We start from the raw sequence: 25,598 nt of genomic DNA on the forward strand, positions 1-25,598 counted from the left end.
AAATAAATAAATAAATAAAAAACCAATACAATAAAGGACAGCTTGCCAGAAGAAACTGAAATAAAAATTGTAACTGAATTTTAAAACTACTTTATTTATGCGATTTTGTGTGTGTGTGTGTGTGTGTGTGTGTGTGTGTGTGTGTGACACATGGAGGTGAAGTTAACTTGCAGGCATTGGCTCTCTCGTTCCACTGTGTGTGGGTCTTGGGAATTGAACTCAGGTCATCAGGCAAGTGTCTTTACTTCTTGCTAGCACTGTAATGGAGTCTAACACAAGTCAAAAGCTGAAGTGGAAACCAAAACTGAAAAAAGTTCCTTCCCTACAAAAGATTTACAAAATCATAACGAAACCTTGTGGGGTTAGAGTCATTTCAAATTTAGACGGTCAGCCGCTGGCCTCCTGCAGCCGGAGAAGAAACTGGATGACTCCCGTCATTTCTCATTTCCTCCCTTTGTTACCTTCCAGGTTTTATGTTTTTAGGTTGTATTGGTCTGTTTGCTAAGGCTTGGCTCTATAATTAGTGACCACAGCTGCTTGAATGGTTGTTTTCTTTTCTCAGGTTCATATTGACCCCAACCTCCATTACTGCTTCTTTTCATTCATGCCCACTCGGAGCTGAAGGAAGGGCCCGATGGAGTTTTCATTGCTTCCTTAAAGGAGCCTGTCTCGTGCCTTTAGATGCAGTGCCACTTGGCTGGGTCTAATACTCTTGGCTCCTTCACTTTCGTCCTGTGCCTTTGCAGCCATTGTATAATGTGGGCGTTAATAACGAAGGGGCATCGGAAACTACAGCCTCTTTTCCCCTCTTGTCTCGGGGTAGTTGGGCTGCTTTTTTGTTTGTAAGGGACAGACGGTCTTATGCATTCTGGGCCGGCCATGAACTTATGATGTAGCTACGGGTAGCCTTGGACATCTGGCCCTTTTCTCCCTATGGCTGGAGCACAGGGAATACCGCGGTGTACCACTACACCAGGCTTTAGTCACTGTTGGGCCTCATCAGGGCCTCCCGAGTGCTAGGAAGCCCTCGACCAGCTGAGCCACATTCCTAGCTTCGGTGGACTCACTGTTATGCACAGAATTTTAATCGTCAAAATTAAAAATCTTCCTCAAGCTATGAGTTGGTGTTGGGAGGTCTGAGAGTCTGCCCTGAGGAAAACAGACTGCTCTTCCAACACGCAGATTCAGCTCTTCCTGCATTCGAGAGAAAGGCTTCCCCAACCCATTGGAAGACCTTTTTCTGTTTCCATTGATTACTTTCGAGTTGAGGAATGTCAACAGTAGGTTATCTTCATTCTCTGCAGCATTTGCCATTTCTGTTATCTCTTATCTTTTCCTTCTGTTTGCTCTAAGGGCCTCGATCTAGCCAGAATGCCTTCTACGTGTAAGTTTGCCCTTCAGCTCTGGTCTGGGGAGGTTTATCTTGTTTTCATTGTGATTTATAAACTTAAAAAGGTTTAAAACATGCTCTGTTATTGCCATGTGCTTTGGAAGAGACAGCAGAAGGAAACAAGAAAGGCTTGTTTATATAATATAAAGTTATATAATAACTCCACAGATCTTCCCGACAAGCATTCTCCTTGGTTTGAGAAGCAGTCTGCGTCTATCTCATGTTCCACCCCTAATGAACATATAAACATAGTGGGGCTTTTGTCTCCTTTTGTGTTTTCCATTTATACTTCTGAGGCTCCTTTTCCTGAAATACAGTCACAGGTCTCTAATAAAGGTCTGTTCACAGAAACCTCTTTCATCTGGAACAGTCATCATTTTAAAAACCATAACTTTTTTCTTCATAACGATGCCTGGTCATCAAGTACAGTGTATAACAGGAATGGCGACCATAGGGACAACAGTCAGGGTCCAGTCAGGAAGACAGAAGTTACTCCAGCTATTTAACTGATCAGATTTATAAACGGGAGGGACAGTTTAAACCACTAGTTGCACTCTACAGGACAAAAAAATGAGTCCAAGTTACTGAAGAAGTTGAGAAAGCCTGCCGAAAACACAGACCTAGTAGATACGGAGCTGAGCACCAGTAGGCCATTCTGTGAGCCCTAGGAGAATGGAGGCGGCAGGGGATGCAGAACTGAGGACTTGGGCCACACAGTAAAGTGGGGAGCCATGACAGTGGCCACGAGCTGAACAAGGGATAATATCCAGTGGATGGTGTGGAAACGCGGGGGAGGGCAGGAGGAAGGCCCTTCGTTTACCTTCCTCCTATTCTCGAGTCATTTCTCATCATTCCAGTCAGGCCTGTCTGGACCACAGAGAGCAGCCACCTGGGAACTAGTCTCTCCACACCTGCTAACCAAACAGTAGTTGCCTAGGTAAAGGATTTTAGGTTAAAAAAAAAAAAAGGTGTCGTCCAGGATGTTGGCTCTGTACCTTCTGGTGTCTCAGATTAATAAGAAATCATTCCTTTGAGGGGAATGTAATTAGGACTTTGTTGTAGAAATGTTGCTTTTTGTTCTGTCTGGCAGTTTATGGGCCATCTGATTCACAGACCTTGAGGGTGCTTCTGAAGTTCTTTTTATCGCCACTGTCTCTAGCTCCTTCTTTAGAAGAATTAGATAATTATGTCCTATAGTGAGAGTCCTATATTTATTCACATTTTTCCTTTGAAATATTCAGGGGGCTGGAGAAATAACTTGTCAGTTAAGAGCACTCGCTGCTCTTGCGAAGGACCCAAGTTTGATTCCAAGCCCTCATACGGCAGCCTCCAACCATCTACAAGTCTAGTTCCATGGAACCAAAGGGGACCCAATGCCCTTCTGTATCCTCCGCAAGCACACTTTGGCACAATTCAAAGTAAAATTAAAAAAAAAAAAACTTTAAAAAATGGACTCAGATCTTTTAGACTTGCTCCTTTAAAGAGAATCAACGTGTTGGGTGGACTGAAGGAAGCCCTCAGAGCTGCGTGAGCCAGGGCTTGCTGGATGGGCCTCAGTGATCACAACAGTCTTTCTCTTGGTGCTAGAGATCAAACCTTGGGCCTTGCACACAGGAAGGAAATCCCTGAATTGTCCCAAAGCCCTATGACATGTGCCTTCGCAAGTGAAGACGGAAACAGAAGGGCCCAGTTAACGTAGTGAGGACATGGCCCAATGGTGCTGGTTTTTAGAGAAATGGTCTTCTAAGTCAAGGGAAGTAGGTGACCTATAGGAAGGAGTGGAGAAAGATCAGGAAACAACCCAGGAGAAAGACAGCCTTGCTTCTACGCCAGCTTTAGCTGTGGGTATTGGGCATCCACAGCTACAAGGTACAGCTACTCCTTAAGTCACTTGACTTAGGAAGATGTTTTAGAACAGCAACAGAAAATGAACAGAAATGGTCATCACCCACTGAGCTCTACCCCTTCTCCCAAAGAAAACAAGAGAGGATGATCCAGTGAGATACCACCAACATCACCGTTAGTGGGTGAGCCAGCCCCACGTTTGATGGACTGAACCTACTGGGCCTTTTCATGATCAATTCATGATCAATGATAACCTACTCAAAGAGGTTAGCTTAACGCTCCGAGAAAATCTATCGGGCAGTTAGTAGTGACTTGAGTGGGCCATGTTTTCTTCAAGTCTCAGTGTCGCAATAGCTATTCTGTATTCCAAATAAGGTCAGAAACAGGAGACAAGGCACCTTGAGCTTCCCCAACTTTTGAAAACCGCAGTTCGATGGTGGCCAAGTGCTGAAGGTCTGGGAGGTGAGCACTAAGCTCTGGGTGTGGGCATGCTCAGTTCTGTAGGGCTTTAATTTGCTAGCCTGTCCTAACAGCACCGCAGGTTGTTGGCTTATCCCTTCTTGCAGTTCTGGAGTGTTGAAGCCCGAGATCTAGAACTGGCAGAAGTGACTTCTGTAGAAATGCCTCTTCATGGCTCTCGGTGCTGCCTTCTGGCCATGCTACCTACGTCTCATCTTCCTTTGGGATGTTACTGTCCTAGCTTTTCACAAAGCAATCCATAAAGCCTAGTTTTTACATTAATCACCCCTAAAATGTTTCTTCCAACTATAATTCTACTCTGAGGTACTGGAATCAGGATTCATATCTATGTAATAAATACATACATATCACATTTTTTTTTTCTTTTGGGAGATGAGGCCTCTCTTTCATAACCCAGGTTAGCCTCAAATTCATGATCCCCCTCCCCTGCTCCAGCCTCTTGAATGCTGGGATTTCATGTGTGCATACTTGGATAATACATCAATTTTGTTCAAGGCAAAATTTAAACTGAGCCCCTCAAGCACAATGACTATCAAGCACATATTCAGAAAAGCTAAATTGAAAGCAAATATTTATCTTCACATCTAACATCTGTGCAGAAGAGAAACTTTATTTTTAATTGGGTCTCAAATAATAATAGTTGTAGGATAAAGACATGACCCAGAGCTTTATAAGAAAAATGAGAAAACTGAGATTTATATTCAGCCCTGATAATGATTAAAAAAACTAGCACTAGAAACAATAAGAATCATGTTAGAAAATGCATGAGTATTTGTAAATGTTTGCAATGACCATCAAACAAAATTGAAAGGTCTTGACATAATTATCTAAAACTGCTGATTTCTCAAGCCACGCACACTGAACGGCCTAACTGTGAGGGTGGAGGAGAGCTCCAAGGTGGCCCTGAAGAGCAAAGCACGTGCTCCTAGCTCACTGCACAGTCAGCATAAGGGTCTCATAGCACCAAACTCAAAAATTCACTCCCATCGTTAGGAGGAATGTGGAGCAGAATGAGGAAGCAGAGCCACTGGGCAACCCGGACAAAGCCAGCAGAGCCGCGGTCAAGGTCTAATCTAAATAGAAGACTTGATATTCATCCTTTCCTGGCTCAGAGCTGAGCCGCCAATCACTCCAGCTACCTGAAAACTAGGACTCCAGCCACACCACTAGCAGAAGAGACATCTAGGATGAAGGGCTTAGGCTAGAATTCAAGACTCCACAGTTTTTAACCTTTGAAGATACTTTAATTTTGCGGTTACTGAATTAAAAAACACATTTTTAGCATTTCCTAGCTATAGTAGTGCATAGGAAATTGCACTCTAAACAGAGAAGTAATTAATGAAATAACAACACACCTTACATCTTACACTGAAAGCTTACAGTTTACAGGGTGTTTTTACATACATTATTTCATTGGATTCTTACAACAAGCAGAAGGAAAGAAAAACAGTCAGTGGGAAAAGGATAGTCATCTAGTTTTAGGCTTACACTGAGCAAGTTTTTCAGACCAAGGGGCAATCAGTACAGGAACATACCAAGAACAAGACAGCAATACCCATAAGCCACAATATCTTTTTGGTAGGCTGACAGTTTGATATCAAGTTGATATTTAGCATCGGTGGGGGAGAAAGGAATGGGCCAGACAAGAATCTTATGATAGTCAAAGGATTTTCAGAATGTTGTCAGATGGAAGAGGAAGGACGCACAGAAATGTATCACTGTACAGAAACTTACTTCAAAGTATGACGTCCCTTAAGAGTATTAGATACAGAGGGAACCTTGACCTAACATGGGAAATTGCAAGGGACCCCAGAAAGTACCTTCCAGCTCTCTGTCTGCAGCAGACATCGCTCTGGTAAGTTTCACCGTTCTCTCATGGTTCCTTTCTGCACAAAGCTATTTTTTACATTCTGGGCAAAAACATCATTTCTTCTGTTTTGTGTAATATAATTTAAGTAAAATACTGGTTTTTGTCACTGACTTATTTCAAAATTTAAAAAAAATCTTTTTGGCTATACTGTGGCTAAAAATGGGAATTTTAGGTATGTTAAAAGTATTCTAATTTAGTGTATGTGATTAGCCAGAACTAGACCCCTTTGACACGTCTGAGGGTTTGCTCATGTACTTAAAACAGACGCTAAAATGGAATGGCTGAGGGGTCATCTACCCGGGCAGACTCTAGCTGGGTACTAATACTTTCATAGAAAAAAATATTTTTAGGATTCATAGAAATCTGTTCAATTTTTGAAAACTAAATTATAACAATCAAATTGTCATCCCCATGATTTATTGAAACAATTTTACAGTAATATACAACAATGCTACCAAAGAATTTGTAGCATACATAAAACACAATGATCAGCATGTTCTTGGATTTAAATGAAATACAAAAAACTAAAAGTATTTTGTACAAATGATGCTTTTAATTTATTAACACGATGATATATCTTTGTTACATAAACTTGCTACAGCAGAGGATTTCAATTTTCCTTGCACATTTTAAATACAGGTGGACCAACTGAAATCATGTCTGTCTTTGTGGGACACTGCCATGCAGAGACACTTGACAACCGAAAGACATGCAGCTAGGTGCAGGGGACGTCTCAGATGGGACTTCAGTGTCCTCAAGGGTTTAGTGAGGGTGGGTGCATATGAACAAGAGTGGTGTCAATGACCTACCTGCACCAGTAAGGAAGCAGATAGAGGTTTTATATATATATATATATATCTATATACATTAGGGTTTGATGCAAAACAATCTTATATGTTTGTTGATCACTCATGAAATGGAACATTTTAAACCATTTGCGTGAGCTGATCATTTAAGGTAGGTCACTGATACAGAGAAAAAAAATGAGATGAGAAAATTAAAAGCAGTGAAAGAATAGTAAAGAAAAAAGTTAGCCATTTCTTCCCAAAGGAACACCAGACTAAGTGTGCAAGAGTGCTTGAAATTTCCTCCTGATGGCAACATGTGAAGTTAATTGGCAAAAAGTATAAAAAACCACAGAAACGCAAATATTAGAACTGTATCTGCATGATCATATACTCTGTCTACAAAGAAAAGGAGTTAGAGATTCTGATGTATCTAAGGATATCAAACCTCGGAATTAAAACACAAAGTGGCAGTTTCTTAAGCTTAGCCTCCCTTCCCCACCGCCACAGGGCGGGGTAAAGTCCAAGTTGCCACAGTGCCCTCCTCTAACACAGACTGCAGGCAATGGCAGCTTCTGTTCAACCAAAGCAAACAGAAAATGTCCCGGAAAGGAGGGCACCTCTAAGCTGTAAGCAGGGATCAAGGCTTTCGCTGACTTAGTATGTATCCAAATCCATGTTCCCTTGAATTGCTCGTTTCCCTTAAGAAACAGACAATGTGGACTAGCTAAGAAATTTTATCGGTCATGTTTTCCTAAAATACTGGCTAAAACCCTCACAGAAGAGTGAAGTCTTCGAAACCTTCAAACTCTTGTCTAACACACAGAGCTGTTGGTACCAAGGGAGACAGCCAGGCAAGGAGCCATGTCCCTCACTTTTCCTGACAAATGAAGAATCTCTCTGGTCACTCACTTTCTCACAGAGAGAAGACTATTAAAAGGCAAAGGGAATGAAGGCTCTGGTCCAGGAACCAAACTGCTAGCAGCCACTGAGTTTATCGCCCCATCACTGACTCCTCAAAGTTATTATCTTCATGTAGGCAAATCCCCTTGGTGATACGACATTGCATCTGCAAAAATTATTAAGAGTTTTGGCAAAACTGAGTCCGAGCTACTCGAAATAAAAATAATCATTAGAGTTTATCTTCAAGCCACTGGTCAGCAAAAATATCGCTCCAAACTACAAAAAGCAACACGCAGCTTTCCCTTAAATAACACACAGCCATAACACTGCCATCTGAAACACCAGAAAACAAAACGGAGCACTGGTCAGAGAAGTTATGAGAAGGATGCAGGAGGGTGGAGAAAAGAACCGACAGCAGGAAAGTGGTGCCCACTGTGTGATGGCACGGCCAATGCTTGCGGAGCGGTGCCTTGGAACACAGGTGGTGGCAGGTGCACACTGATGACGCAATAAGACCTCACTCAGTTGCTGGAATGAAGGAACTTGGTAACTGCTTCCACAAGCAGGGCTCGGCTCCACCTTCCCCCTCGACAGCGTGCAAAGACTGAGTGTGAGCTCGAGGCAATCTTTCTCCTCCCTAAAATTCACAAAATTCTTTTCCACATTTTTCTGTTATAGAGACACGGATTTCTTCTTCTTCATAGTCATCGAAGTTGCTGGTATCTCCAGAGCCTCTGAACTTTGGTATGAATGGAGCCTCAACCTGTAATAGACATCAAGAGGAGAATCAGAAAAAGAATAACTCCTCAAAAACTTGCAGCCATTGAGAACGGCGAAGCCCCAGCATGCACGCAGTCTGCTACCTTTAAATGAGTAAGCCCTTGGTATGCAAGGCACTAGAGGGGAGCTAGAATCTCACATTTCATCTGAGAATTGGGACAAAATACTAGCGAGTTTTGTTTTTGTTTTTTCCAAGACAGGGTTTCTCTATGTAGCCCTGATTATCAACCAGGCTGGCACTGAACTCAGAGACCCACCTGCTTCTGCCTTCCAAGTACTGGGATTAAAGACATGTACCACCATGCTCAACTTTATACATCAGAACTCTTTAAACACTAACAAATCACACACACACACACACATCAGAGAAATACATACTTTCGTACAACACTGGCTAACAATAAATATAACAATAAAGATGATAGAATCAGTAATGATAAACAGTAGGGATGATTTTACAGGAAAATGTCAATTTCTAAAACTGGCTGGAGAAGAGTAAAGAAGTTTTTCTGCTAAATTTACAAGGGATAAATACAGATAATTCTGTATAAAACGTTGTAACTATATGGGGAACTTTAAAATTGCTGAGTGCCAGAAAATAGTTGAATAAATATAGAAGCATGTTCTATTCATAAACAGAGTCAAGTGCATAACAGTTTTGTACTACTAAGGGGCTAAATCAAGGCTACTCAACAATGCTAACATAACACCAGGATAGTTATTGTACAACAATAAACAAGAAATGAGATCGCTAAGTGCTGGGAGGAAGCAGGTGTCAAGGAAATTCTTTCAGAAAGGTTCTGGGACGAGCTATTAAGTCCCCCAGTGGGATGTGTACTAAGCATCAATTGTGACAGAAGACTGAAGCTGGGAACTATGACCATGGCAGAAACAGCAGTGACAAAGAACATAGCAAGGAGTGGAAAGACGCCCACACGGTCAGCATTAGTCTGGGGTAGGAGGACTCCATGTTTGTCTACTCACCAAATTACCTGAGCATAAAAGGAGCCTGGACTTAACTGCCTAGTCCTTCTCTACATACGGAGCTTCCTGTTGTTCTCTAGTTACCCACACTTTAGAGAGTGCTAAAGGCTATGTTTACACAGTTGAAACAATGTGCTCAAGATCATACTTGTAATGGGCAGTTCATCTGACCTAGGTTCACAGTTCAGGGCTCTCTCTCTCCCCAACTCCCTCTCCTTCCTGTTGAATCAGCCTTCCCTTCTCATAAAGACTCGAAGCAACAAGTTAAACAGGTGGTGTGTAAAATCCGAATGTTTTATAAAACAATGTGCTACTCAACACTGCGTACCTTCCTTTTAATAATAATAATGTTAGAGCAAACTTTAAAAGCCCACATTCTGGCTCAGACCTATAATCCCAGCACCTGGAAAGCCACAGCCAGAAGAGCGTCCCACCCCACCAGGTTTAAGGATGGACCTGCATAGTGAGCGTGAGACTGCATCTCAAACACACACCATACAAAACCCAGAGAGGAGGCAGGCAGACTGTAAAGTGGTAACATGCTGAGATTTGAACCTGGTGAACTTGGGATCGAAAGCTTATGTGGGAAGCACTGACACTTACAGCAGCTCTCTACCTAGCCTATTTCTCTATTAGCAAAATAAAACAAACAAACAAAGCAAAAACCCCTAAAAAACATATTATTTTCTTTTTCACAGGAAAACTTCAAACTCATGAGAATTCGTCTAATTAATCATAATGATGGTCTACAAGAGCCACAAGCATGCTTTATGAGCCGATTAGTCTGCTTTGGTCACCAGGGCCCTTATTTGTGAGCATGTCACACATGCTGAGCTAAGATGCCTGAGACCACACCTCCAGGCCTTGGCTGTGAGCTTTGGTACCGGGTGCCCTCAGCCTGTTTCAGTCTTGCTAAGCTTTCTATTAGCTGAATTTTAAAGTTCTTTTATAGCTTTGTTTTTATAATCTTTTAAAATCTTAATGAATTAGAAAAACTGCTTTTAATATGAAATAGGGTATTAAATTCTTTTCCCTCAGGAAATGTGCTCTGTGGTTGTTCATCATGAAATGTGGCAAGCTTCTGAAACATCAGAAGCTGTGGTTTTTGTGGGGCTGGGAAGAGGGAAGCTAAATATACACACTTCATGAGAGTTATTTTTAACTCAACATTCAAGACTGAAAGAAGAGATAAAGTTAACAGAGCAAAATCTTAAATTTCCCAATTTCTTTCCACAGCAAAGCACTTACTATTAAGTTACATACTGCTGCTATTGGGGCTGTTACCCGCTCACCTCAGGAGCAAAGCGAGCTTCTTATATACACACTGGCCAGCTGGGGTTGTCCTCTGCTTAGCCAGGTGCTGCAGTAATGGTCTAGATGAGCTACACTAGTATTTACAACCAGTGTTCACACTGCCTGAGCTTCGCTTTCTCTAGAATCTTCTTAGTCTAGGCTCTCATGAGTAGTCTCCTGTGTTCCTTTGCTATTAGCACAGCAGACTGATTTGCCTCCGATCCCTTTAGCGCTGAGGTTGGAGTTGGAGGAGTGAGACCCACTTCACTAATCTCACCACACCCTTAGCACCATGAAGAATGCCCGGGGCCAGCACAGGACGCCACTTATTAGTTGGAGGAGTGGTAAGTAAATCAATAATTCTTTAAAAGACAAAATATAGTGATGTCAGATAAGTTGCTTGCACTTCCCCAGGGCATGAACTTCATCTCTCCTAAAGAAGTCTCGAATGGACGAAGGGCAGTTGCACCTGTGGAACGACGGGTACTGGGTAGGGATTTGGCTACAGGTCAGATGCACACGTCAGTGGTTCTCGCCAGGGACAGGATATAGAAGAAGGGAGATAAAGTTCCTGTTCCCATGAAATCCTCGGAAATGAGAGTGAGCAAGGAAGGACTGCTTCAGAGAAACCGCCACACTGAGGCAGAAATTTAACTTCAAGAATTCATTGGAATATGGAAGGTGGACAAACTGGGAAAAAATCCTTGGGAACTGAGAGGCAGACATGCAAGAGGACTTAATGTGTGAAAAGGCTGGATCTTCCTGGGAATGATGGAAAAGAGCTGCAACCCTGGTTAATATCCACAGCAAGGCCAAACTAAAACTGAAAACGTTCCCAGAACTTAAGCTGATGCAGTGTTCGTCTGGTATGCCCTGATTCTGGAGTGGATTCATTTAGACATTATATTTTTAATGTGACTTTTATCAGTTTTGAAACACAAGCCTGTAGAATACTATCTAAAATCTTGCTTCCACAGTATTGTCAAGAGTTAGCATGGCCAGGGAAAATTTATGAATGAAACCATGCAGGTGTTCTCTTTCACATACGAGAAGGCACTTTGGGATTGACGCTGTGAAGGATTAGCTTAAAAGGTGAGAGAATTGTGACGTGCTGACACCCAGGGCCCCTGCTACATGACGTCAATGCAACGTCTCAGAGGCTTTAAGTTCAGAGTAGACCCACACCTTTCTCTGGTAAATAGCAATCCAGTCGGTAGTGGCAAACCACTTGTGTGTCTTGATGTCGCTCACACCATTCTTCAGGTTCCCAAATCGCTTTGTCAGATCCACCTGCAGCAAGTTCCGGAGAAGGTCCTTGAGGTCAGAGCTGAAGTGCGATGGGAATCGAACCTGCACAGACACAGAGCAGGTGAGGGAGATTTCAGATTGCCGGCTAGTTCTCTGTTGATTTCATATAGGCTTTTTTCAAGGACAGATCACTATGTCAACGGGAGAAGGTAGAGGCGATCCCCAAACACTTTTCACGACATAGCATAGTCTTAAAAGATGAGTGCAATTTGTGTAAAAGCTAAACTTCTCAGAGAGCCTTGTTTCAGTGGTGAACTCCTTTTAAGAACATAGAGCGGTGATGGAGGAAGGTCTTGGCCCATTTGATAGGCCAGCCCTTCGGTGGGTGGAGTAGACAGAACAGAATGCTGGGAGGAAGAGGGAAGTGAGGCAATCGCCATGCCTCTCCTCTCTGGGGCAGACACGATGAAGCTCCAGCCCAAGATGGACGTATGCTAGAATCTTCCTGGTAAGCCACCACCTTGTGGTGCTACACAGATTATTAGATATGGGTTAGTCAAGATGTGAGAGTTAGTCAGTAAGAGAATGGAACTAATGGGCCAAGCAGTGTTTAAAAGAATACAATTTGTGTGTTGTTATTTCGGGTATAAAGCTAGCCGGTGGCCGGAAGCTGGGAGGTGGGAAGCGGCCCACAGTTCCATCTACAGAGCGGCCTCTAGAAATTGAACACTATCAGAAGGCTCACCCATATTCAGGAGAGAACCCCTTGTGCCTCATTGTAAACCTCTCAGAGATATACAGCTTAAACTTATAATCAAAGGGGAAGTACATAGGAAAAATATCAGTAAATGCATTCTGAAAAAGGCTGTAAACGCTTACACTGCCTTTTCCAGCATAGGAAACCATTACATTTGTTAGAGAAAAACTTTGGGCAGAATTCTACTGAGAAATAGCACTGAACTGCCAGCAATAACTCAGGAGCTACAATATTACAATGCAGGTTGGGGGCTTAGGTATGCTGCAGCACCCACTTTATAGGCATGGTGAGACAACTGAGATGAACAATAATCAAATGGCTTGCTTAATACCGCAGAGCAAAGAGAAGAGCTCACGTTCCAAACAGACATCTGGATTTCAGCACACACCCATCTCATTGTTCTGCAATGCTCCCATGACTAAGAGGCTAAAAATGGTATCCAAAATCATCTAGAGATGGTTAAAAGCTTAAGCTTAAAACTGTTCTGTAACTTTTCATCTTTTCTACTAGAAACAACGACTACAAAGTAAGGAGTATCAATTTTCTACTTTAAAAACAGCAAGACAGTAATGAGCTTCTGAAACAAACAAGAACTTCCCAAAGGAAGTTACAGAGGGAAAGGTGACAGTCATGAGAGCAGAGACAGATGCTGGGGAGGATGGCAAGCAGAGGGACCCTTCACACGCTCTGGGACTGTAGAGTTGTCAGTCACCACAGAAGCCATCAGGAGGTTCCACGACGACAGAATGAAGACTACTGCACAGCTCAGCTTTACCACTCTGAGTATTTGACCACGAGGGCCCAAGCCAAGCTATCACTGAGATACTAGCACATCCACATTTGCTGAACCCTAGTCATAATCGCCTCGGTGTCCATCAACAGATGAATGGAGATGGAAAAAGTGACCCATAAGCCCCACTCAAAACTGTTTTCCTATGGTGGTGCACACCTTTAATCCCAGCACTCGGGAGACAGAGGCAGGCGGATCTCTGTGAGCTTGAGGTCAGCCTGGTCTACAGAGCAGGTTTCAGGACAGGCTCCACAGCTACACTGAAAAACCCTGTCTTGAAAACCAAAAACAAACAGTTTTCTCCCTGCAAATCCTGTATTTTCATATAGGCACACAAACAGCATATATGTACATACATAAGAGATGAGAGAAATGAGTCTGAGGCTAGGAAGGAGACAAGAGAAAGACAAAGCTATGAGGGTGTGAATATGGTTAGAGAACATGACACCTGTCTTCATGAGGCAATGAATATCTGCCATTAAAAATGAATGGCAGTTCCTCCCCATGGTTACAGTGCATCAGGCTTTTCCTGTAGGGCACCTACACTTTGTTTAGATCCAAACCACAACTTATTCAAGTGGCTCTGACTCGGCTTAGAGTGGAATGTGCATGAAGTGTGCAGTGGTAATGTGCCCGTGGTCCCATCCACGGTGCTCACAATCGCAGACAGTGATGCATTGCACACAAATTATTTCCTGAATTCAGGGAATGTGCATTAGAATGCACGAACAAACAAGCACCCAAATAAGCAGTTCTTTATTCTGCAATTTAAACAGAGCAATAAGGACACGTGTGTATGTTTAAATTTCAGAGCAGTGACTCTCAGTGGGCAGTGGTGTAGTCTGAGAAACAGCCGTATTTAATTGGGAATGTTCTCCATTATAGATGTGCCCCTACTGCCACATCACATCCTCGTCTCTGAAGATGCTGACAGGTAGCCCACATCTTCCATGGTCCATGCTAATAGTGCCGCAATAACTTGGATTCAACAACAGTTTCTATAAAGGAAAGAATGACTGACTTTTCCTTCAAAACTGTCTCAAGAAGACAACTACTTCTGCCATTGTTATCAGCTAAAAACACCTCAGAAAGTAAAATCACAAGAACGGAATACTGGAACTGGTGCGGCCACAGTAAAGCCCTGGACTACTGGGGAAGTAACTCAGTCCTCTGACACGCGTGCTTATGACTTTCTGCCAGTCTGCGATGGGGCAGAAACACTGCGGTCACTGCAAAAACGCAGGTACCGAAAAGAGGAGTCCACGAGGCTGGCGAGACTCCTGGGGACTGGCATGGTAGGCCTGGACACGGAACCCACAATGTGACATGTGCCTCCTTGAGTGCTTGCTTCTATTTTCCTGAATTTAATTTCCTATGATTCTTTCCCAACCTTGAAGCCATGTTAATTATGAGTCTCCTAATCGTGCACTGCTCTGGTGGGATCTGTTTCTCAAATGAACTACAGATTTGCAGAACAAGATCCTAGCCGGTGACGAGCATCAGAACTGTGCAGTGTTAAAACACAGAAGACCTCTTTAGTGCCTCCAGGGTGGGGCTCCAAAGATGGAAACCGCAGCATTTGGGCAGAGATCACAACCGTTAAGCTGTATCCAACATGTAGACCTGGCCTGACCATGTACCAATGTACCATGTACCTTAATAAATGCATGAATCTGAATCCACTCTTGATGTAAATCTACTGTGTGCTAGGCACTGATGTGGTTGGGACACACAGAAAACAAAGTAAGACAGAGACCTGCCTTCAGGGGATTTTTATCCTGAGAAAGGAGGTGATATATAATGAGACAACAGAGTGACCTTCTAACGTGACATCGCTCCTCAGAAAGCAACACTGCGAGAGCTTCGATTTTTACTCTGCAGAATATGGGGAAATCATAGAGAAGCTTTACCTTTTGTTTTTGGTTCTGGAGACTGGACCCAGGGCTCCCAGCATGCTGAGCCCGAGTGTCCCCACTGACTGCAGCCTCATCCATCGCAAGCTCTTACAGGACAGAAGTACGCACTTGTCCCCAAAGGGTGCTGGTAGTGGAGACAGTGGAAAGTGTAGTCAAGGGTGCAGCCAGGGATATGTTCCCTGTGTGTTGGCTGTGGCATCAGGAGGTAAAAATGCGAGTAATCTGCTTATTTATACTCTTGATCCCTCACCCAAAAGGCAGGCTCTTGTAATTTGCCTACACTGGCATCAAACCCGTGGGGGCTGGTGAGCCTCAACCTATTTGGTCAAATCTTCTTAGCAGAAATAATTCCAACTTGCAATCTCAACTTGAATTATATACATATTCTGTGACCTATGGAAAAACCTTTCACCTTTTTCAATCTCAATTTATCCAATTATGATATGAGAGAAGATATTTTATTTGACAGTGAAAATTATAACATTTATGAAAATGTTATGGCTTTTATTATGCCTAATAGTAATGCATTTCCCACCTTTTCAGCCTTTTTATTAGAATACCACCTTAATATTCTGAGGCTTTATCAAGGAAGGAGCTTTAAAGATAGAAGTCCATAATCTATGTCTCTAAAATATTCAAACACAGTCACTGTTGAAATTTTGATAGAATGGATGACCGCAGCCCTGCTTTATAGGAACAGCACTGTGCATACAGATGGTATCCTACATGCTGTATGGCATTATATGATACAACATGTGAGGTCAGTCTGAGCAGAGTGAGAAACTGCCCACTCTCAGCACCACTTACAGCCTCATGAGTTCCAGTTTTGGAATAACTATTATTTTCTGCAAATTTAAATGGATACATTTATTGCTCAAAAGTGAAGTTACATCCAAAAATTAAATTAATACATTTGTTATGGTATCCATGATTTAAATGTACTAAATGGTTTTACTGAGCCCACCCCTGACATTTAGCAATAAAATAAGATGGAATCAAATTTGTCTTCACTGAGCTTAATTATAGAAGTTATAAAACTAATTTCTGGCTGATGGAGGGGCAGTCTTGCTAATATTCTGCAGTTACTGGCATGAGGGAAAGATTACGTGACTAGTAACAATTTTTATGCACTGGAATAAACTTACTAGGTTAAATGACTTAAAACAGAGTTTGAACACTGCCTCGAGTGGTACTCTATTAACTTCTGGCCACAGCATACTGGAATACATTTTAAGAAACCATTTCTCTAAATGAACTATTTCAATCTCAGTAAAGGATTTATCTAGCAAAAAAGCTATACATTAATTAAATTTTCTAAAGATAAAGCATTTTTATTCACTAGGCTTTCTATAGATGTGCCAATACTGACACTGGTCCTCAGGGGTTCCTAAGTGAAAAGAGAGCTGGGCATTACAATACATTTATAAGCACCGACTCCAAGGGGAACTAATAAATCTAGATGGGTGCAGAGGACTACGTCACTCTCTTCTCAATAGTGTTGGAACAATCCACTCACCAGGCCAGTAAGACTATCTTATTAAATCACCAGGACAAAAATGTTAAAAATGGCCCGGGGTTTTATGATATAGTACAACAGCTTTTGTATTTCATGGGAACAATATTTAGGGCCTGGGGACACAGCTCAGGCAGTCAAGTGCTTGTCTAGAATGTAGGAAGCCCTAGGTCTCCTCCTGGCACAAACCCTCAGGAGGCAGAGACAGGAGGATTAGAGGTTCAAAGACTTGTTTGGCTACACATTGAGCTTGGCGCCAACCTTCAACACATGAGATCCAGTAAAAAGAAGATAACATCTGAATACTTCTAGGTCAAATTAACTATAGCCAAAGCTAAGCAGAAAATGGCATTGACGCTTCCTAAAAAAGCAGCAACAAAAATACCTTAGCAGTGTATTTGCATATGTGTTTACTGTTTAGGATACAGGACGTATGTAGACTGACAGCCTTACAGATGGCTACTTCCAAGTTCTGTGTCTGTCACAGATCTGGGACCTTGAGCGGTGGCAGCTCCTTACACTGTATGAAACCTTCCCTGAGCAAGTGTGGTTCGCTGTGCACAGATTTACTATAGATACCAAGGTTTATCTGAATGTGTGCTTTCATTCTCAGAGTCAAGGACTTTGCTCTGTGGTAAGAAGAGGGTGTGTGGGTGATGAGCTGCCAATGAAGACACTGGGTATTGAGACTCTCATGGCTGTTGCTGGCATATAACATTCCCCACATGTGTGTTTTGGTGAGTTCATATTAGGGTAGTTAAACGTATCCTTGTGCTCTCCAGAGAGGCTCCTGCAGACCTGTGTTTGATCTCTTCTGGACTTGCCTGGACTGCCTTTTCTCTGTGCTCATCTGGCTATGTACCCATTGGCTGTAACAAATCGAGGCCCAATTACCAGTGTATACTGGGCCTTCTGAGTCCTCCCAGAGGCAATAAGCCTGGAGACAGACTTTGGGATCCTGAACCAGAAGAGAATGAATGACCTTTGGGCTACTAATCAATTACCCTTCATTTAAATGCTGGTTGTCTATATTTCCTGCACTATCCTCTTGCTGTTCATTGAGACTACAATAATATTTACATTATATACAGTGAGGCTAAGACTATTTGGTTACTCTGTCTTCACACACCATTTCTGAACCCAGTGTTGACTCTCATATTGCCATGGGTACCACATCCAGAGCGAGTTGCTGTGGAAACCACATCTGATTCTTGCTATAGATAACTGGCACTCAGACATGAAATGCCAAAACTACAGACAGAAACACAGTGCACAGCATCACTACGGTGGGCACAGTAACTGCAGGATTGCAAATCCTTTCTGTCAACTGCGCACTTTCAAACCCAAACCTCAACAGTCATGAATAATCTGACATTTAAATGCCACCTCCTCTGTTTTTTCAAAAGCAAGATACATGCAGAGCATAGTCTAAAAGCTTATTGATCATCTTTATGTGTATTTAAAAATACCAGTTTGGGTGAAAATATTGTAGTAGAGAAATGACTTAACAATCTAATGTTTAAATGTATGTATTTAAGTGAATCAATAATATAATAACTTAAGTTTTAACTATGACATTGCACCCATCTTATAATATGGTTTCAGAACATAAAATATTGCTGCATTATGTAATATGCTTTTGAAAAGATTAGACAAAGCTATTCCTTTGTTTTTTTGTTGTTATTAAGATGGTTCCATATAACCCAGTTTGGTTCTGAACTGATGAACCTCTTGCATCTACCCCCCAAATGCTAAGAGTACAAGGATGTACCATCTCTCCCAAAAGAAAAAAAATAACCTTGAATGAAAAACAATTGAAAACTATAAATATAGACTCCCCAAATATAAGATGAAAATTGGGTTTGAATGACATGAATTAAGAAAACCTTAAAGCTAGCTAAGTTCCAACGTGGCTTTCTCTGCTAGTGGAGGCAGGACCAGGCTCACAGCAGAGCTTCCGTTGGATCTGAACGCTGAAGCAATGTTAAGGGGAACTGTGACTGTGGCTTGTGTTTCACACACACGGATTCTAACGATGACACTCTGGCAACATTCCATGCCATGAATTTTGCTTTTGATGGGGAAGAAAGTAGAAATCTATCCAACATGGAGAGAGAATCTGACACCTTCAGCTAGATAAAAAAAGCACCAAACATCTGTCAAATTTCTAAATAAATTGTGAAAATCACTTCCATCATGATGTAACAAAGCTGGTTAAATTATATTTTAAATGGTTAAAGCTTCAGAACATATTCTGTTATTGGATACAACATATTAAAATTTGACACGAAGTGAGAAAAGTTCACAAACTGCTGAAACAAAGCTGCCCAAGGAAGAATGACTGTCAAACTGAGGTTAATTTACACCTAGATGCACTCATTTTAACTAAAGCAGTTGTTCTAAATACACATAAATTTAGTTTACACAGAATCTTTATTATAATTTTATTTCTTTTATGAAGTATAAAGTAGTACAGAAAAGGTTCAGGAACTTTCTGATTACCTCCAGTTCAATTATTTGAAACATTCCTTTAACATCTACATTTCTGTCTAGCCTACATTTCTATTTTGCATTAATAATATATTCTCGCTTATAGCTTTAATATATTTCAGTTTTCTTAGTAGGCCTCATATGATCTTTGGTTCTTATTCTTTTTTGAAAGTTAAGTATTCACTTTCACTTTCTTTCCTTTTAAAGGCTGGTAATTTTTATGTGTGTGTGTGCACGTGTGCGCCTGCATGGGTCCACTGTACCATATGTGGGTAAAGGGCCAGAAGAGGGCATCAGATCCCCTAGAACTGAGTTCCCAGAGGCTGTGAGTTGCCAAGTAGGTGCTGGGAACCAGACCTTGACCTCAGCAAGAGCAGCAAGTGTCCTCAACAGAGCCAGTTCTCAGAGCCAGATCCCCAGCCCCACATTCTTAAAAGCAAAAGCACTTTTTGTCTGCTGTTTTTGTCATGTTTTATTCCGTGCACACGGAAAGTTCTTCTATCAAACTCTGCTAGGGAAACAACCGCAAAGGCCAGAAGCCTGAAGTAGAGAGCTACAATGGAACGAGCATCCTCGTCACTAAGGTGAGCACTGCATCTGTCCTCCTGCAGACAGACTGCGTCCCTACCTCTCCTTTAACACCATGCTCAGTTTCTTCACCTGCAAGAGGTATTTGCTTTTCCCCTGTGACAAATTTAAGATTAATACCTATGGTTAGCCCCCTAATTTGTGAATACTAGCACAAACTGAAACCTCCCAGAAAAATGTAGCAAAATACAAGGAAAAAGCATCTCATGAAGCCTGTAGATGCCACAGGCAGTGTGAGGTTTGGAACAACACTGCGGTGTGGAGGCAGGAATTCTCAGGGGTTGAAACAGACAGTGACTAGTACATGTATTCCCAGCAGCCTCACTATGGAGCAGCTACAATTTACATTTCAGTCCTAGCATAAAGACTAAATTATTATGTTATTGGATATTCATGGTACCTTGTGAATATTTAACATTGTAAAATTTAAATTCATGGATGCTGAATTCAGCTTAACAAAAATTCAGAATATGAATCTGGCTGAGGGAGAAATAAATGAAGAACTTCACTTTCAGCTCCTTCTAGTCTAAAGGTGGATTAGACTTATCTTTACCTAAGAAGGTCACAGAGTACAACAACCAAAAAGGCAAGTGCATCGTTCTCAGGGCCATGTCCCTTAAAGCCAACGGTCCATTCCATGGTTGCACTTTTCACAGAACACTAAAAGGACAGGTGAAGGGTGTGCTGTAAGCACTATGAGCAAGAAATGCAAGGCCCGTTCCCTACAGATGCTGCTACAATGCGCAGAAAGCCCCCTACGAATGTTCAAGTCCAAAGATTAGTCACAGGTATTTATTTCTGTGGGGGATGGGCGGGTGAGAGCCACTCAGGACAATGTGCAGGAGCTGTGACTCCAGACGTGATCTCAGGCATGAGCGAAGGTGAGAATGACTGCCTTTAACGAGAGGCTACGAATGCAAGAGTAGAGTTCATGGAATGATCTACCGCAATGCCACGGGCTCAGTCCACTCATGGCCAAGGCTGATTATTGTTTCCTATTTGCTAAAATTCAGCCTCCATTATAATCACATTAAACATAGGCAATTCTGCTAAAATCAATTCTAATTTTGATGTAATTCAAATAAGAAGTCTGTTTTTAGAACTGTTACATAAGAACAGTCCCTAAAACTGTTCTCCAAGTGCAAACCACATGAGATCATTATTCCGATTTACAGGAATTCTGCAAATAATTACAATCATACTTTCTTTTTAATAAACAAGACCAAAATTCTGAAAAGGGAAGCTGCCTTATATAACCTTGTTGATGGGCTTGTCTAACAGCTCTTTCTCTAGAAGATCAGCAGGACAGAGTACTGCTACTCCCCCTAGTTTAGGGAAGTGTCTGACAACGTGCTTCGCCTCTAATCTGCCAACTTGAAACCACACCCAGATAACGAGGAAGAAAGGAACAATTACAGTTATCACTGACCTTTCCAGAAACGATCTTCTCATAAATCTGAATTGGTTGGTCTGCAAAGAATGGGGGGTAACCAGCGGCCATCTCGTAGATCAGCACTCCCAGTGCCCACCAGTCCACCGCCTTATTGTACCCCTGAAACAAGGCAGAAGCAATGCCAGTCACTACATGAGTTACTGGGGAAAATGAAGACAAGCAACTTGGAAACGATCTGGAAATGCATGAACGTGACTGCAACAGCTATTAGCAGCTGTGGGAGGTGGGATATGAGAAATGAACAAAAGCTATCTGGACAGGTGTACGTAAATGAAATGACCAATTTCCAGATACTCGAGTTTGATATTGGGAAGGACTGTTAAATCTCTTAGGCTTCAGTGGGATTTTTGCTGTTCTTCCACAGCAGAGAGGGAATTAGACCACAGTACCTCTGCTGGGCCATCCCACGCCATGGCCTGTACAATAGGTTAGCAACAGCATAGCTAAAAAGGTAAAAACATAGCCGGGCGGTGGTGGCGCACGCCTTTAATCCCAGCACTTGGGAGGCAGAGGCAGGCAGATCCCTGTGAGTTCGAGACCAGCCTGGTCTACAGAGCTAGTTCCAGGACAGGCTCCAAAACCACAGAGAAACCCTGTCTCTTCTAAAACAAAATTACTGGAACAATGAATGATGAAGCTGACTTCAGAAAAGCTTATATTCTTGGATCTGAGGTGAAAGTACTTGAGATGATCATGTCTATTTCAGTATCTTTTGAAAACTTAAAATTTAAGTGTTTTTTAAATCAGCATTAACATTCAGGTACATGTGAAGTTTGCGATCTGTGGTCTGTATCTCACCTCCTGAAGGTACAGGAAGGAAAACACATGCATAGGGTTTTGTGAGCAGCATATCAAAAGAAAAGGCAAGTTTAAAAAAATACACTATGAGTCAAATACAACTCAAAGGTTCTGATCATCTCATCTGGTATTTTTTATATCAACCTTACTAAAATCCACATAAACATTTTATAAGAGGACACCTATTGAAAATGTTTATATTAATACGTTTATATTAAGTTTGCTATAGGTCAGGGTCTTCATCAGATAAAGATTATGTGTGGGGAAAAACAACAACCCCATGTTCCACCTTTTTGTCAAGACGTTAGCTTTATTTAGTTTCCTAATCATTTAGCTTTCTAATCATTGAGTAAAATCTAATACAATATGGAGATTTCCCTTTTTCCTCTGATTATATATTTTAAAGGAGATCTGTTGTAAGAGGCACAATATCTTGCTAATAGGAATGGGACCGCCTGCTCACTTTCACTTCTGTTTTACATTCTGTGGATGTTTATAGCAAACATATCCATCAGCTACAAGATAACACATGGGATAGAAAATTTAAATGTTATTAGAAAAACACTATACATAGTTAACAGGCAAAGGATATAGACTCACAATTTAATTTGTATACAAAGAATACTATGGTAATTGCATATTTGAAAATATAACTCATAATCAAATGAAACAAGATACCTTATTTATTGTCTTTTAAATTAACAAATATTCTCAAGTTCTGAAAGGATGCGGTAAAATAGGCATTATCACACACTCCTGGTAAGTATCTAAAATGCTACAATCTTTTCAGAAAGCAACTTGATCATTTATATCAAGAGCCTTAAACACATTCATACCCTCTGACTCAGCAATTCCACTGCTGAAAATAGAGGAAAAACTATACTACATACAAAATCTAAGAAAACTCTACAAACAAGACAACAGGAAAATGTAAAAAATAACAATAGAAGAGTGACTACTTTATGGTACATTTGCACACATGCACTAGCAACACACATGTGCATATTCATGTGTGCATGTTATGTATGTGTAAAAAATCATACACAAGCCGGGTGGTGGTGGCGCATGCCTTTAATCCCAGCACTCGGGAGGCAGAGGCAGGCAGATCTCTGGGAGCTCGAGGCCAGCCTGGTCTACAAGAGCTAGTTCCGGGACAGGCACCAAAGCTATAGAGAAACCCTGTCTCGAAAAAAAAAAAAATCTTACACAAATTATACATTCACCACGATTGCAACTAGTACATACATTTAGAAAAACATACAACACGTCTTTTCTTTTTTTTTCTTTTGGTTTTTCGAGACAGGGTTTCTCTGTGGTTTTGGAGCCTGTCCTGGAACTAGCGTCTTTTCTTAAAGCCTGCCTTTGGGGTGGGAGGACTACAGAATTTTTGGGATTCTTCATTTTCCTAAAATCTCCAAATTTTGTACAATGAACATTTCATAATGCACTCTAATAAATACACGTGTGCAAGTTTTCATAGTTATTTTATGGTCATATTTATAAGTGCATGAAAGGGAGAAATGTGCAAAGTTACCAACAATAGTATTTAATTTTTAAGGATTAATTAGACTGTAAGACACTAGGAAGCTAACTTAAGACAGTTCATAAGCTTGTTTTAATTATTACCTAATTTCCCAGTCTCTGCAGTTCTTGAGGCCCGTGCCTGTGCTCCTCCTCACTTGCTCCTTTCTGAGCCCAGTCTTTTCACTTTCCCTTCCTACTTTCTCCATCCAGAGAAGAAAGCAGAAAATGGAAACACTCCTTTAAGTGTGGCTACAGTCTACCATTTGGAAAGCAGGCCAGGCTTCAGCAAGGTTAAAAGGGCTTAATTGCTGTATTACTATTTATTACTATTAAACTAAAATTGAAAATAACTTTCAAAATTCTCTTCATTTAGGTTGTGAGTTGAAACAAAGCTAACAAGTGACCTGTCTTGTCTCTAGATTTGTGCTTGGAGGAACCGGGAGAAAGCCTCCTGTGCTGGTCTACTGGGGAAGAATACTGACTGGGGCTTCAAATGGTCATTGCTCTGCTTCTCTAAGACCCAGAGTAAAAACTAACGAGGATTAGAGACCTGTGCCAAACTCTAGACGGACTGTTATCTAGAAATCCTGCGCTGTAGATTTAAATTCATATCTTAAAAGACCTCCAGCTTCTGTCAAGGAACTGCTTGTCAGAAGTCCACTGCACACCAACAGCACCCAGTACCTTGCTGAGGATGATCTCCGGGGCCAGGTACTCTGGGGTACCACACAATGTCCAAGTCCTGCCCTTGACTCTTTTGGCGAATCCAAAGTCTGTGACCTATAAAAGGAAACAGAAACGTTTGAAGTGATCACTTGGCAGAGAACGGATGACCTATATTTAAATTCAAAGTTAAACTTTCAGGATTAAAATTTAAAAAAAGGAAGATGTGGCAGTAAAGAAAAGAAGAGTCAACGTGGCAGTAATTCGTGAAGGCAGAGCAGAGCAGTGAAGCTAGAAACCCTCTCAAAACAAATGAACCATTGCAGCCTGACAGGTCCCAGATCAACTAATTTACACACTGAATGAAAATGGAAAGCAACAGTTTTACTATAAAGCAAGCACTGATGAAAACAGCCCTCAAGTCCAATGTGTCTCTGGCCACAAAGTTATCACTGGGGAAGGCTGGGACACTCCACAGCCAGGTAAGCCACATAAAGCTGTGGCCCTGTGCTCTTAACAGAACTGGAGAGAAGGCTACCAATTTCCGTCTGCAGTTAGGTCTCATCCCACCCCATACTGATGGTAAAGTGTCTGGACTAGGAGACGATTGGGTTAAAATTCTTCCACTACTGGCTGTGTACTTGGCCGTACCTGAGTCTTATTAGCTTTAAAATGGCTACAATAAAAGTATTAACAATCCACAGGGTTATTAGTACTAAAGGAGGAAATACAGGTTGAATATCCCTTATCCAAAACACTTAGGACCAAAAGGGTTTGCAGTTTTCCAGGTTTTTTAATACTCCTAATGTACAGTGAGCTCCTGGAGAGTCATGTTTCCTAGGCACCTTGTGGTCACAGCCGGGAGGATTCCCAACACTGTAGAGCACATGCACCTGAGTGCACCGTCACACGAAGCCACCCGAGGAATTTCCCACTTCCAGTGCCTTATCAATATAAAAAAGAATTTCGCACTGGGGTCTTTTTTGTGTTTTCTGGCTGAGGGCCGCTCAGCCGGACCACACAGGCCTCCTGGCACTCATCACTACTCCCACATGTAGCTATTACTGTGACTTTCTGCAGGAGTTTGATTCTAGGAGATATAAACAGGCTTCTCCCTGATGTGCTACTTACTTGTCTGCAGTGGCAGAACTATGAACTCACTTTAGATAGACACAATTTTTCCCTCAGATAACAACTATCAAACATTGACAGTTGAGGCAAAATGTGTGACGCTGTTTCTTAGTGTTTCCCAAATACATATACGCAAAGTGTTCAAATCCTACCTGGATGTAACCCTGGTGGTCAATTAAGAGGTTCTCAGGCTTGAGATCTCTGTAGATGAGGTCGAGGGAATGGAGGTACTCAAACGTTAGCACAATCTGGGCAGCGTAGAAACGAGCATGGGGTTCACTGGAAAAGACAAGAGCGTGGTGATGCTCACTAGTGGATTACACACTACTGCAGATGGTGACGAATGCTCACTAGTGGATTACACACTACTGCAGATGGTGACGAATGCTCACTAGTG

At 41.8% G+C, this 25,598-nt stretch overlaps 1 protein-coding gene across 6 annotated transcripts in view; it reads right to left on the minus strand.

Moving 5' to 3' along the window:
• Positions 1 to 4,937: 4,937 nt before the first annotated feature.
• The window catches only part of Prkacb (protein kinase cAMP-activated catalytic subunit beta), an 87,444-nt gene continuing 66,783 nt past the window's right edge, over positions 4,938 to 25,598 (minus strand). For all 6 annotated transcript variants that reach the window (XM_026784215.1, XM_005357416.3, XM_005357417.3 and 3 more), the window contains 5 exons: positions 25,354 to 25,480; positions 24,092 to 24,187; positions 21,062 to 21,184; positions 11,516 to 11,680; positions 4,938 to 8,036 (listed from right to left, as the gene is read on the minus strand). In XM_026784215.1, the coding sequence (XP_026640016.1) occupies positions 7,911 to 8,036; positions 11,516 to 11,680; positions 21,062 to 21,184; positions 24,092 to 24,187; positions 25,354 to 25,480 (637 nt within the window). In that variant the 3' untranslated portion in view covers positions 4,938 to 7,910. The remainder of the gene's footprint in view (positions 8,037 to 11,515; positions 11,681 to 21,061; positions 21,185 to 24,091; positions 24,188 to 25,353; positions 25,481 to 25,598) is intronic.

The sequence above is a fragment of the Microtus ochrogaster genome, chromosome 21 (genome assembly GCF_000317375.1).
Source record: "Microtus ochrogaster isolate Prairie Vole_2 chromosome 21, MicOch1.0, whole genome shotgun sequence".
NCBI classification, from domain to species: Eukaryota; Metazoa; Chordata; class Mammalia; order Rodentia; family Cricetidae; genus Microtus; species Microtus ochrogaster.